Genomic DNA, 15,488 nt, shown 5'->3' with positions numbered 1-15,488 from the left:
AGCCTTTCTTTTACTGAAGACATGTTTCAGGCTCACAGAGTCAACATTAATGTTACTACCAACACTTGTGTTTTTCCTACTATGGCAACTGCTGTGAGCAACAAAGACTACTAAAGCCATACTGGCACACTGTGAGTGCATGATTTGATGGAGGTTTGCTAGTTCACACACACACAGGACAGTGTATCATCGGCAGCTCTAACTGGTTGTTTCACCTTGTTTTATTACTTGCTGCAGGCCTAATCAAGGGAACAAATAACGAAAACAATTGTGGTTTGCTGGTCTAACACCTGATTTATGCTTCAGCAGTAAGTCTACGCCGTAATCTACAACGTAAGCTGATGTGCACCCTCATCAGGTTGTAGCACAACATTAGGTCGACGCAGCCCGCAGCTATTGTAATTGTCCTGTTCAGCAGTGTCGATTCTTCCTGTGCACTTCCAGCTACTTTTTCACTGCAGTGTTTTAATTGATCAGTAACAGAATAATAATTATCAGCTCAGTAAAAGGAATTATAAGGTTATCGGTTCTTAGACTCTCACTACAATCAGCTGTGTCTCTAGCAGGAAAAAAGTGGCATAGTTTACATTACTTTTATTTTTATTACACTATAGAATGAGAGCGCGATGGTAAAGTGGAGACTGCTCCAGGACAGAAACAACTGCTAACACCTTGCACCTGCACAGACAGCATGCCAACACTAAGCTAGCCAAGAGCCCAGAGTGGTGTTAAAGCTGAGTAAATGCTGACCCCAGCCCAGCACTGCGATAAAGTGAGCCGTCATTTGTGGTGAAATCAGCCACTGCTGAACTTCAAAGGGTAACAAACTGAAGCCTGTAGCCTCCATTTCTACCTGTTCATGTTTCTAAAGTAGAATCACCGTGGTGATCGCTTTAAAGTGCTGGTTTTCATCTTCGCTCTGTGCTGTCGGCTTTTTTTTTTATACCTAAATTCTAAGAAAAAAGGATCATGAGTCTACTCATATAGGTAGATGAGGTGTTGGTGTGTGGGGCTGTAGCCTGTAGGTTTATATTGTTAAAGAGAGGGAAGAGAAATACTTCCAACATCCACAAACATTTCACCACGAAGCATGTAATGATTTGCATGAGTGTAATGTCACTGATATGCTGCTTAGAGATGGTGGCAACTCGCAAAGTGGAGCCAATGAGAATTGATAAGTGATATTGACAATGGAATCAATTCCCATCCCTACTCCTTGTAAGGAGGAATTTAATACTACCGTGTTTTGTATTTTATCTAAATGGTCTGTTTCATAGGATTCACACAAAGAATCCTGAATTTTGTTGGAGTTGTTTGTTGTTGTTTTCTTTTCTTTCTTTTTTTTTACCCCAGGGTCTTGTTTTTAAGGTGTGATTTATCTGACAACTGAGGCAAAGGCCACTGTATACAACATAACACCAAATATGGCATGTTTCTGTTGAGTGAAGTGAGGGGGCTCATGCAGGATTAATGCTGGACTAAGCAAACAGATGATGAAGTCAACTAGAGCAGAGGCTATGGATAGCTATAACCCTCAGCAAAGACACTATTCATAGATTTAATGCTGACTGGTAAAAAGGTTGGCCCGAACAAAAAGAAACATCAAAGGAGAAAAAAGCATGAATGAGGACAACAAACAGTTGCTGCAGTGGACAGTTTACAGCTTACATGCTGGGACCTTCTCATCATAGGTGCACATGAGTACGTCAGTGGCCTGTCTACAGTACAAACACATGTGAGGAGCCATAACATGACTGGCTGAGAACACAAACATTTATGGTCTCGTCACTGACGCATTTACAGCATCCAAACTGTAGAAAACCTTTAATTTTTTTTTCGGGGGGGGGGGGGCTTTATTTTCACTTGCTTTATGTCAGTTACAGTGGATATCAGTGAAATCCTGATATCCAAGACAGATTTAATAAAATAAAAAACAAACTTTCATAAGTGCGATAAGTCTGACGGCCTGACTAAACCAGACAGAGCAGCAGTGGGAGAGTCATTTCTGAGTCAGTGTTCACTTAACTTACCATCTAAATCACTCAAAGCTGACTCACCTGTCATTTGAGGTTAGCCGATACCCTAACTTGCACAAACTGACTAACTTTACCTTTAGTTTACCTTTAACTGATAAATCAATACTGGTGGCTTTTTAAGTATTTACCTTCAAGAGAGAAACTTTTATAGATACCTTGTGGATTACCAACAGACTGAAATACCTACTTGATCCGTTCAGGTTTGCATAATGTGCTGTCAGGACGCCACATGACTACAAAGGATCGTTTGGGATTACGTAAGAGTTGACAACCGGACATAAAGAAAACGGAACCCATAGAAAGAAGCTTGAACTGTTTGGCAGCTCTGCTCTTTGACTTCTGGACCTGATTTATCTAAGGCCAAAAGCTTAGCTAACTTTCGCTTAAACAGTGTAATCTCAGTGAGCCAGTCTTACCAGAGCATTATCTGGAAAAAGGTCTCAGTGCAGCCCATCTGACGTCAAAGCAGCAATGGCAGTAATCAAATCAAAGTTTCACCACATAATCTGCTGTTTGGTTAATTATACTTTTTCATCCACAAGCAAAAGTGCACACGGTCCTCAGTGGCGAGTGACAGATGCAGGGAGGCAGAGAGAGGCAGGGGAGATGCACTTACAGATGGGCTGTGGGAGTTTGCAGTGCTGAGTTAGATGTTGGAAATTGTTCCAGTTCTGCTTTTTCTTTCTTTAACATGTGACAGATCTGTTTTCTCAGAAGGTGCCTGGAGACACGTTGACTGGTTCTTTTCGGTGGTACTAGCATAACAAAATTGTTTCTCCAAACAGACTGTCAGAAATCAGGTAATATACACAGCGACCTCCCTTCAACCAAAGCCCTGTGGGAAAAGCGAGGAGAACAGAGTCTCACAGGAACCACGTGTGTGTTGGAACCAGGTTAAAGGGTAGACGGGAGTCAGAAAGCACTCAGAGTTCAGGTCATTGTGCTTCTTCAAACAAATAAAATCATCATAACACATCACACGGAGACATAACAACGAAAGGCAGTGAAATAACACAGCTCTGCTCGGTGGAATCGTTCCGTGTGAACGAGTTCTGTGAGCAGTAGATATAGTAGAGTGGACGGCCTTCAGATAAGAGGTTCAGATATTTTCTCCCTAAATTTTCATTCCTAACAGTAAGATAGTCACACTATTTTATTTTCATTTCCTAATTGTTATCTAACACCTGTTACAGGAAGGTTTTACTTCCAGTATCAGTGGATTTTTAGCTTTTCAAACTGCTTAGCTTTAGCAGTTTGAGCAGTTTGAGTTTGTTTTTTTATTTATAAAAATACGTGGTGGTGGGGTTCTTTGTTGTTTCAGATAAAAGAAGGAAGTATGTTATTATATTTAACTTCATACCTAGCGTTTCCTTTCAGTTTCTCAATTTTAATAACCTTGGTTAATCACAATGCCTTTGGAAACATATGTATGGACTGGGTAAGTGTCTGTAAAGGGAAATGAGAGCACTGAAGCTAATATAGCCACTCACCAGATCCCTGTGGAGCACCCAGTTGGCATGGAGGTAATGGATCCCATCCAGGATCTGATACAAGAGAGACTTCACCATCCCTCGGGGCAGCTGCATAGGCTTCTTATTGGCCTTGGAGGCGCGGTGGAACTTGATGATGTGCTGTGAATCAAAGCAAGGGTTTGCCTCACTTATGCATGCCTCATCAGATGGAATAAACACAATATCTACAAAACCACCTCCAGTTGTCTCCTTTTCATACTTTCCCCAGAGCAACAAAAATATGAGTGAACAAATAAAACATTTGTAACAATCCAGAGACACTGCGGCTGCTGTTTATACACAATATTAACGGTTTAGGGCACAGTGCTGAATCTTAATGTAAACATCATTAGGTAACCGTTTCTGTAGCACGAGGTTTTCTGTCATTCATTAATCATATGAACAGTTCTTGCTTGCAGTAATGGCGCAGAGAGACTCACCCACAAGTCGTGTTCGGCGTAGTCAAAGAGGAGCCAGACCTTTCTGTCGCTGTGGGACAGGAACACTTTCTGGAGGGCGATCACATTTGGGTGTTTCAGTTCTCGTAACAGCTGGAACACACAGTGGACTGATTAATGTTTGATGTCAGGTTTGTGCATCACATATGCTCATCTGATAACGATGTAACAACTGGCGAAAAGCACGAAATCAAGAAATAAGAGCTGTCGTGACAGAAAAAAATGTTAACTTTTGCATCTTCAAGAAAACAGCAAAAAGGAGCCGGAGGAATAAAAGTAAAAATAATAAAATAAAATGGTAGACAAGAACAAAGTGTCGCCTGTCCTCACACACCTTAAATAATCTTGAATTGCCCCCAAAAAAGAATGATGGGTAATTACATATAAACCATTTGGAGCCTTTTATGCAAAAGCCCTTACAGTGCTATGGTTGAATGAGATGAATATCTGAAATGAGACACCCAACAGTTGATAAATGTCTCATTTATTTTGTCAATGCTCTAGAGATTATAGCTTAGTCTGGCCGCAACGTCTGCATTTGTGATTAGCATGATTTCTTTATGCAAAGCATCCATAAAGAACAATCATCTGTCACTTTGACAAACTCGTGCCTATAACTCTGCAAAGAGTGGACAGTGAATCAACAGTCATGCATACAGTATGACATGATATCTTTGGATGATAGATGACTATCATTTAGGCAGTGAGTAATTCACTTATGATGAGATGATTAGCTTTGATTAGCTTTCTGACTGTATTCGTCAAATGGCACTGTAGAAAAGTTAAATATGCTTTGTAATGCATCCCTTTGGGGAAGATTTGAAGGGATAAATAGGTTCCCATAGATTCAGTGAGATACCTGTAAGCTACTTCTGCTTTAATCTAGTGCATGTCGTGGAGAATGTAAGCTATGGTTTAATAGCTACAATTTATAGATATCCCTTAAATGTCTCAAATACAGCTCATGAGCAAAGAGGCAAAGAGGACAGCTCTAAGCACTGAATGTGACTGTGCTTGTGTTGTGGGTCGGAGTGTTTTCAAAAACAACTCATTCAAACTACATGAACGAGTAACCAAAATTTACAGGACACCAAAGATAAGAAAAAAGAAATAAATACACCTTCAGCTCTCTTTGTGACAGTTTGTGTTTAGACCATTAAAGTGTTGAAAGGTTTTCGACATTTTTTCTTTTCTTCACCGCTCTTCAAAATCCATCTGAGGCTTCAGACTTAAATAAAAACCAAAATTAGGTCTAGGGAAGCATCAATCCCACTTTTTTTAGTTCCAGTATAATACAGATGACAAATCAGCAAAACACGGTTTAAGCTTGATGTTGATTTAAATATAAAGGACTGATTATCAGTCTCTTGCTCAAAGATGTCAGATCAGTATTGGAACCCTCCCTTTGTGGTCCCACTTTAGTTGGGTAAGTGGTTAGGAAAAATGATGGATCAATTTACATATTAACTCATCATATTAACTCAAATCACATTCGCTTGACCTGATATATACAAATAAAATTATATTTAGTGATATTTGCATTGGCTAGAAGTTTCAGGGACCAAAGTGTGATTAGTGTGAATGGCTGGCTAACGCAGTGCACATTTCCACATCATTCAAGTGCTGCTACTTTAAGCAGCTCATTGATTTCACCAACTCCCATTTGGACTATCCTATTTGCTGACCCATCATGGACAATCCATAATCAATCGTGCCCTTTAGACAGGCCCACGGGGTGTTTCAGTCAGCGAATACACTGAATTCAAACATGACTCTTACCTACAGGGTGAATTACTCATTAGTGCATGCTAACATAACTGTTTTTGTCATTCACCTCCATCACAAACAGAGAATAAAGTATTCAGATGCGCACAGTGGCTGACCTGAAACCAAAAGGTAAATATCAAGGAAATGTACTGGGGAGTAAGACTAAACACTATGAGAACACATTGCCGCCATAAGTAGTTTTTTGTTTGTTTGTTTTTTAAATCAAACACCTAAAAGGAGGTACAGCTTCAGCCCTCTAAATCACACTCCAAGAGTAACTAAGGCTGAGGCTAAAATACCTCACGGCTTTCAAACTGGGTCATACACTCACAGGGAAAAGCTCTAATTTCACAGAGAAACCACGAACACAAATCCACAGTTACACTGCTTTCTGAATAGGACTGTACTACTATTACCTTCTTAAGTCATCATATAAAGCATCTTCATTTAAAAAATTGCTATATAAATATATATATTAATATTTATATGGTCATGTGAAAAAGAATGTTGTCACAGGACTACTTGCACATGATTGAACAGTAGAATCATCCTTTACAGCATGGAGGAATTTAACCCCACTCTTCTTTAAAACATTCCTTTAGTTCAATGCAGACTGCACAGTGGTGTTTAACGAGTCTTTTTCCACATATCTGCACCTACAGCTTGTAGAATTTCAAAAATGTTTGTTTTGACACTTGCAGTCACAGTTTGTCCCATTTCCTGTTTCAGAGAATTACAATTTTAGGAAGTTCCACTCTCACACACACACACACACACATCACTTGATACAGATTTCTCAAATGTAAACAGATACAAAACTAATCTTTCATTCGTCTCTAGTTTGTACTGGACGTCTTCACATCACTTCGCATGTATTTATATCCTTGTGGGGACATCTCATTTACATCATGCTTTCCCTAGCTGATTACCCTAACCCTAACCATCAAAAATGAATGCCTAACCCTAAACATTTCCACATCATTCCACACCTAAACCCCTTAACACCTGACCTGTCCAGAGGTTCAGTCAATGACCTCGTCAATAGCTTCAATGCTAAAATGTTAAATGTTATGGACACAATTGCTCCCATTAAGGTGAAGGTTATCTCTGGAAGGAAAAAGTCTCCATGGAGAAACTCCACACTGGTGAAAAATGAAAAAAGAGAGTGTGGGAAAGCTGAGCGCAGATGGAGAAAAACAAACCTCCAGGTTCATCATGACATCTATAAAGAGAAACTTCACAACTATAATTTACAACTGAGGAGTGCAAGGAGGTCCTACTTCTCTGACATCATCACCAAAAACAGTAATAATGCTCGGGTCTTATTTTCTACAGTTGACAGGCTAACAAACCCTCCTGTGTCAGTGGCAGCTGAACTTCATTCGACCATGGCCTGCAATGACTTTGCCAAATTCTTCACAGAAAAAATCCAAAAGATTAGACAAGCAATTGGTACATCAACAGCTGATTCAGGATATGTACTGTGTCCACCGAAAAACTGTTTAACACCATGAAACAGTTTCACCCTATAAACAGCAAAGACCTGGAGGACATCTTAGGTCAACTGAACTCCTCCTCTTGCTGTTTAGATGTCCTGCCAACAAGTTTTTTCAAAAAGGTCTCAAAGACTTTGGAGTCAGACCTGTTACAGATCGTCAACTTTTCTTTAATGTCAGGTGTGTTTCCAGAATCACTAAAAACTGCTGTAATTAAACCTATACTGAAAAAGGACAATCTTGACAAGACACAAATGAACAACTACAGGCCGATCTCAAATCTCCCATTTTTAAGTAAGATCATTGAAAAAGCAGTTTCTCAACAGCTCAATTACTTCTTAAAACAGAATAACTGCTATGATGCCTTACAGTCAGGTTTTAGACAGAACCACAGCACTGAAACCGCTCTGACCAAAGTGTTTAATGACATATGTCTGAATACAGACAGTGGAAAAATGTCAGTCTTAGTTTTACTGGATCTCAGTGCAGCATTTGATACAGTTGACCACAACATATTACTCAAACGACTGGAGAACTGGGCAGGTCTCTCAGGAACTGTACTAAACTGGTTCAAAACAATACAAAGTATTTCCTGTTTTCTAAGTATGTTTTGAACCAGTTTAGTACAGTTCCTGAGAGACCTGCCCAGTTCTCCAGTATAGGTAACTTCACATCTGAGCAGACAAGTATCACATGAGGAGTTTCCCAAGGTTCCATCTTGGGACCTCTTCTGTTTAACATTTACATGTTCCCAATGGCACAGATTATAAAGAACAACAAAATAAACTATCATAGCTATGCAGATGACACACAAACATATATCACAATGTCACCAGGAGACCGAGGCTCTGTACAGGCTCTTGGTAAATGCATTGAGGAAATTAATGACTGGTTGTGCCACAGTTTTCTCCAGCTAAACAAAAACAAAACTGAAGTAATAGTCTTTGGTGCCAAAGAAAAACGATTACAGGTCACCAGAGAACTTCAATCTATACACCTAAAAACCACACACCAGGCGAGAAATTTGGGTGTAGTGATGGATGCAGACCGAAACTTAGAAAAACACATCAAGACAATAACAAAATCAGCTTACTATCACCTCAAGAATATATCAAGGATAAAAGATCTGATGTCTCAACAGGACCTGGAAAAACTAGTCCATGCATTCATCTTTAGTAGGCTTGATTACTGTAACAGCATCTTTACAGGTCTACCTAAAAAATCAGTCAGACAGCTACAGCTCATTCAGAACTCTGCTGCTCGAGTCCTCACTAAGACCAAAAAAGTGGACCACATCAGTCCAGCTCTGAGGTCTTTACACTGGCTGCCTGTCCGTCAGAGGATAGACTTTAAAGTTCTGATGCTGGTCTATAAAGCTCTGAATGGTTTAGGACCAAAATACATCAGTGACCTCCTGACCCAGTATGAACCTTCCAGATCCCTCAGGTCATCTGGATCCGTTTTTTTATCAGTTCCCAGAGTCAAAGCCAGACACGGAGAAGCTGCATTCAGCTTTTATGCTCCATATATCTGGAACAAACTCCCAGAAAGCCTCAGATCAGCTAAAACACTCAGTTTATTTAAATCCAGGCTAAAGACTCACCTATTCTCAGCTGCATTTGAATAAAACACCAAATCCACACTTTTAAGCTTAAATTTCAAAACTTACATTTTAACTACTGATTTTATCTACTGTTCTGATTTTATCTACTGTTTTTTTTTAATCAATTTTAAATCATGCTTTTTTTATTTGTTTTTGTTTTTAATGTCTCTGTGAAGCACTTTGAATCACCTTGTTGTTGAATTGTGCTATATAAATAAACTTGCCTTGCCTTGCCTAAACCTATCCCTAACCTAATTGTAACCCTAACTGTAACTAAAACTGCATTTTGAGTATCAAAAATGCCTTCAAACTGGGAACTGGGATTTTGGTCCCCATAAGGGCTGTTGGTCTAATATAGTAAACTTCCAATTTCTGGTACCCACAAAGATATTAATACACACACACACAAAGTGAGAGAAGTCATATGGAGCCCAGCGGCTTTTCGGGGGGTTCCTTTTTGTTAATGAATTTATTTTCTGGTCTATATAAGGTGAACAAAATACTTTATCCAAATTGACGGCTTCAAGTGTCTTCTTTTACTCAACAAACTGAAATAAGTGAGGTTTAGATTCACATATGCCATGAAGCAAATCATGGATTACAGTACACACAGCTAACTGACTAAAAGCATCAACCACAGAAGTATTCACATGATCGAAAACAGATAATAAGATTCTACCCAGTAAATACACATCAGATCAATTAGAATATTTCTCACTATACCCTCAAGGTAGGCAAGAATAGCTCTATCTCAGAAAACGGCAGAGAGGGGTACAATACTGGAATTGTATCCAGGCTATTTGGTTTTGCCTCATATGGGGAAATGAGGTTTGTGTTTAATAACAGCCTTAATCCACAGGCTATAATGGGGCATTGTGATAGTAAGCTTGGGCTTAGGGCTTGAATCCCCCCATGCACTACAGCACCACTTTAAACCACCACTTAGGCCGCATGCTGAACGAGGCAGACCCAGTGCGACTTTGTGATCACTGACTCTATGCGGGACCACGGTTAAACACAAAGTCCATAGCTGACACAGATTAGAGACTATGGGCTAACCCGTGTATTATTTAATAACCCACTCCCATAGGTTAACTCCTGATGATTTTGATATGTTTACTGACAGCTGGGACAGACTCCAGCCCAGACGTGGAGAGGTTGGAGCATGAAGCAATGGCTTCATGGTAACTAGTTAATTTAAACAATTCTTTAGCAAAAGTTGTACAAACACAAAAAATACCCCCCAAAAGTTTTCTCTACAAAGAAAAAAAAAACATGACAGAAGCCACATTTGCTAAAATAAGTCACAAAATACACATTATCCTATTTACATTCAACATGTCAGCACTTAAGCGAGGTTCAGGCTTAGCTTACACTTTAGACACATTGTAAACAAACACAGCATCAAATGGACGTGTGCTGCTAAAATCTGCAGGCCAAGCATCCTTGGCCAAGATGCTAAACTCCGATTGCTCCCAATTCATTCACCGTGTATGTGTGAATGTGTGTATGAATAAGACTTGTTATTTAAAGCGTTTTGAGTGCTCAAAGAACCAGAAAAACACCGCTAGCAAGTAAACATACATGTAAACAATGCAGATTAGCAAACAGCACAAGCTATACTTTTATAAATGTTTGGCAAGGAAGAAAATGTCCCCAGTGTGTTTGTAAAGCCCCAGGGATACAAACATGTTCTGGTAAGTAACCAGGGATGTACAAACAAAAACTGTGTCACATGTTTGCCCCACAATAAACCTGGTTGGTAAAAGAAGATTTATGGATTCATGTTGATTGACACTGTCACCTCAAGAAGGTTCCTGGTTTGAATCTCCTGGTAGTTTAACTTCACAATTCACAAAGGGAAACTGGTTCTTGAGTGTCACAGGTCACAAAACATTGTTCTGCTCATCTGCTGTAGGTAAGAATATACTGCCAATATCTGAGTAAAGGAAGTGGTTGACGGTGTAAAATTTACCAGTCCAAACACCATGGCCACCCTTCATTGGCCCACTATCAAAGGCAACATGAAGTAATCATTTCTCTACTTGGCTTCACATGACAGGAACAAAACAGCACGAGATGCACTGGTGTATGTACAAAATATGGTTATCTCTCCTGTAAATAAAGATCTTTTCACAGGGAGCTTCACTTTGCAACCTGCTGACAAAATAGCACAGAGTCCTGGGAAAACACTAACACAGGTCATAATCACGCACGTCTATAATCCTGGGAGAAATCCAGAGGTCCTCTGGGAAAAAAAATTTAAATTGCAGAAAATCTTGTGACCAGGCCATTTAGGCCACGCGTGCTGGGATGGTGGGCTCGCCCTAAATCGTCACCACATTGAACAGCTTTCTGCTGCAAATCTTGCTGCTGATCTTAAACTCACTGAATATCTGAATAAAAGCTGAACTACAAACTTTTGCCCACATTTCACTACATAAACTGATCATTATGTGTAAAGTAAATAGGAAAAAGAGGGATAAATACACAGAACCAAAGATCTGACTGCTTGGCCTTCAAAGTGAAATAGGTCAAAGAAAAAAAAAAACCCACTCAGTGGTTTCTAAATATTTGGAGCTAAACCAGATTTAGTCCACTTCGAACAAGCTCACCCGAGAACCAACTGGGTGCACGTCATTGAGCATCATATGACATTTTGAATTTCCATCTATTCTGCATCTGACATCTAAGACAGGACATCTACCATTGTCAGCAGTGGGTTAGAATGAAACCATTGCTTTGTTTCTTGGTAGTGCAGCTGTTATTCAGTATCCGGGACCACATTCCAACCAGCTCATTTCTGTAAACCACTCATAGCTCTGCTCCAAGAAATCAACTTTTAGTTTCACATTTTACCTAAAAATGTGGTTGCATGATGGTGGCATGAGTGGTACTGTTGCCTCGCAGTATGAAGGTTTCTGGTTTGAATGTGGAACTGGTACTGTGCAGCTACACAGCACCAAGAAGTGCTTGTTACGGGTGACTGGTGACTGGTATCAGTACTTGGTAGGGAGCTGGAATGTTTGAATTCCTACTGCTAAACATTATTATGACTAATACTGACTGACACATTCTTTCGAAAGACTAAACTAGAATTAATCTGATAGATTTCACCTGACCTCGACGGTCTGTTTTGGCTACATCTCAGACTTCACATTAGCGTCTCAAAGTGCATAACACTGACAGAAGGTTTGGTGAGCAACAAAAGGCCACAAGAAAAGCAGTTGTGCCCTGGATCTTGCTGCTCGTGAGGACTGAATAACAACTTTTCTTGTGTGGCTGGCAGGCAATAGATCCACTGCAAGCTGCTTCGTGCCTGCCACTGGTTAGAGACAAACACTGCAACTCTGTCTACGGGGGTGATGGGCCGGGCCTTCTCCCTCCACAAAGAACAAAAGTGGCGGCTACAGGCTGAGCCAGACAGCAGCAGAGCAGCAGCCATTTGGTGTTCTTACAGTATAAATACTACTGACTAGAGAGTGGGATGGAGCTGCACCTATAACTAATGATGCATCACATCAGAAGAATATTTCCTTACCACAACAACAGCTGTCCCTGTGCATGTATGCTCTGTGCTTTACCAGGTTTTATTTCTTTAGATGAGTCTTAATCATGAAAGAAAAGCCGCCCCTTTCGAGGACAGCAGGACACCAGCACTCATTTCGCCCCTAGCAACCATCAGCTATCAACACCCTGTACAAATACAACTAAAGTATGTTCCTGTTTGCACAGTGATTGCCAGGACTGGCCGACGTGGGCCAGAAAACACACAAGCCCGTCTCATCGATAAGGCAGTCAGAGATTATAAAAGCCCATAATATTATATTTCTACTCTTCAGCCACTTTATTACTGTGGAATGTTCTTGGTGTAGATCATTATTGCTGTGTGAATGATTGCACACTTATCTAAACATGAAGGAAGGCTAACGAAAACAAAATAACATCCTTCAGTTATATGATCTGGCGTCTGTGTGCCCACAAGTGCTGCTATGCCAGAAGGGAATGTTTATGAGGGCAGGACATTTAGCTAAACAAAAGCCATTGTGACCCAACAGGGGAAACAGCTCGTTTTATGGAAATAATAAAATTCAGGAACAATGTTTCAATTCATGAAGGTCAAACGTAATGAAGGGAACAGATGTGAAAGAGCAGGTGGGTGAAAATAAATAAGCCATGACAGATTTTGGCGCACTTTGATAAAAATTGGAACAAAAAAAGAAATTATTTCATATTTTTACAGAACCATACTTGGCCGTTACTTATTCAGTTTTTGCTATGTTTTGCTCATCCACCAACAACTGTTCACCGGTTACTTACTTTGTAAGTATTTGGTAATAGACTACAAAGAAATTCAGTCATAACATCATAATATAAAAAGACTGTCAGAGCTGTTTACACCTCCCCATTTCTCCAGTTCCTAAGATAATGACTATGAGAACAGATTATAATTAAAAGATAATCTGGCTAAGTGAACACAAATCATCTTATTTGCTGACATGCTATTATCTGTCAACAAGAGAAAACATAACACATGTGACTCAACAAATAAAATTTAATGTCAGACGTGTCACTGTAAATAAGCCAAATGCAGTTAACACGGCTGATAGCGAACAAGTTTACCAAATACAGATAGGATTAACTCAGCTCTCAGTGCCACTAATGACCTAATATCACAGCACGATAACTGCCCATCGGCTACTATGCTAAAATCATATTCTAAGAGACGATTCATTTCTGTTTCTATATACAGTTGTAATACATTTTCATTCATTTCCTCCAGCGAGGGTACTTACAGATATCCTGTGCTGGATTCATTTGGGGGTTCCTACAGTTTACACACAGCTTCCTGACCATACTTAAAGTGCCAACAGACTCAGCCAACCAATGATGCTGTACCACACTGCCCAGATCTATCATGTTTTTGGCTTTCTTTGTCACCTGTGACAGGAAGGCTTTCCACAGAGAGCCCTTAGTAATGTCACAGAGAGGTGACATACCATACCCTAATCAGAACTTCATTTACCCAGTATATTTAACACCCTTTGTTTTTGTTTTTTTAACTTGGCCTTTTCAGCTTTATTTGATAGGGACAGTAGAGACTGACAGGAAACCAGGGGGAAGACATGCTGCAAAAGGCCGCAAGTCGATTCAAACCCAGGCCAGCCGACCATAAACCAATGCGGCATATGGTCGCCTGGTCATCCCACTGAACTAAACCACTGCCCTGTAATACCCATTGGTAATAGAATAGGCTAGTTTGGCGCCCAGCGTTAGCTAATGATTCTATAGCCTTCACATGTGATCCTTTAAGGTGAAAAACTTGAGTACCTACACTGTAAAATGTAATATTGTGTTTAATTAAAAATATTAAATTAACTCAGTTTTTATCAATTTGTTATTAGAATTCTATTTAAATAAGTTACCAGTACTTTTTATGCAAAAACGCTGATAAACTCAATTTATTTGAGTTGTCTTAACTTAGAAAAACTAAGTAAGATGGAAGTTTTGCTTCTCAGTGCGGAAGGATGAAAGATGTGTTTTGAAAATGCCACGTCACTACCGTCCTCCTCACTCGCGGATCAGTCCGCATGTTCATGGTGCCAGCATTTGTTATGGAATATGTTGAGCAAACCTGGAAAAGCTCAGCTCAGGATATTATTGTTGTCATTGCTGTGGATCTTTAGCTGATACACTGACTTGGTGAGTAAATGTTTACTCTTATTCAAACTGATTTTGTGGCTTCTCTTAGTTTAGCACCAGGTTTATAATCTTGCTAGCTAGTTAGTGTTAGCCTTGCGTTGCTGCTGCGGCTGGCCTCATGTTACTTAAAAATTAACACCACAACCTTAAAAACCTTACATAAAAATATGTCTGTGAAATTTTTTGTTGATTGTTTGAAATAAAAAAGTGAGATAAGAGCCCAGACAAAATTCTTCGGGAGGTGCAGCCGTTAGGGGTAGGGTGGGGTGTATTTTCAATCCATAGCCATAACTAACTAACTAACTAATTATATATATATATATATATATATATATATATATATATATATATATATATATATATATATATATATATATATATATATCATGTTTAACCTGAGTAGCAAAAGACAGGGGGGGGGTTTGAAAACAATACGCCAGGAGTTAGCTGTGCTCGCGGACTCTTATCAAGCCTTGACCTCCCGGTCAGCTATTGCGCTGGTGGATAACAGAGCTCTCCGAAAACGTGGAAGCACTTTTGCAAATATGTGATATTTTGATAAATTAAGTAGATATTTGAGCATTACACAGCTACATTCTCGGCTGAAAATATCTTAAAAGGTTATTTTGTGACCCAGAAAGGGTAGTCTGGGGAAAAGGAGGATCGCATTTGTCGGCCATGGTTGTCGGAGCCTGTGGCGGAGGAGCACGGCTAAAAAACGTATTACTTTTTCTGGGTCACAAAATAAACTTTTAAGATATTTTCAGGCGAGAATGTAGCTGTGTAAAGTTCAAACATTTGTTCGATTTATCAAGACATCACATATTTACAAAAATGCGCCGAAGTTTTCAGAGACGTCCATTTTTTTTTCATGCTTTGTGGCAGCTTTTGAACATCTATTAATGTCAAATCTA

The 15,488-nt window shown here is 39.6% G+C and overlaps 1 protein-coding gene across 2 annotated transcripts in view; it reads right to left on the bottom strand.

Moving 5' to 3' along the window:
• The window catches only part of cdk19 (cyclin dependent kinase 19), a 66,437-nt gene that overhangs the window by 25,277 nt on the left and 25,672 nt on the right, over window positions 1-15,488 (bottom strand). For both annotated transcript variants that reach the window (XM_085134215.1, XM_085134214.1), the window contains exons 3-4: window positions 3,988-4,098; window positions 3,527-3,667 (exon numbers count right to left, since the gene is read on the bottom strand). In XM_085134215.1, coding sequence (XP_084990341.1) covers window positions 3,527-3,667; window positions 3,988-4,098 — 252 coding nt within the window. The remainder of the gene's footprint in view (window positions 1-3,526; window positions 3,668-3,987; window positions 4,099-15,488) is intronic.

This window comes from Neolamprologus multifasciatus, chromosome 15 (assembly GCF_963576455.1).
Source record: "Neolamprologus multifasciatus chromosome 15, fNeoMul1.2, whole genome shotgun sequence".
Taxonomy (NCBI): domain Eukaryota; kingdom Metazoa; phylum Chordata; class Actinopteri; order Cichliformes; family Cichlidae; genus Neolamprologus; species Neolamprologus multifasciatus.
Note: the sequence above shows the minus strand (reverse complement) of the source record. Positions and strands in the feature narration are given on the sequence as shown.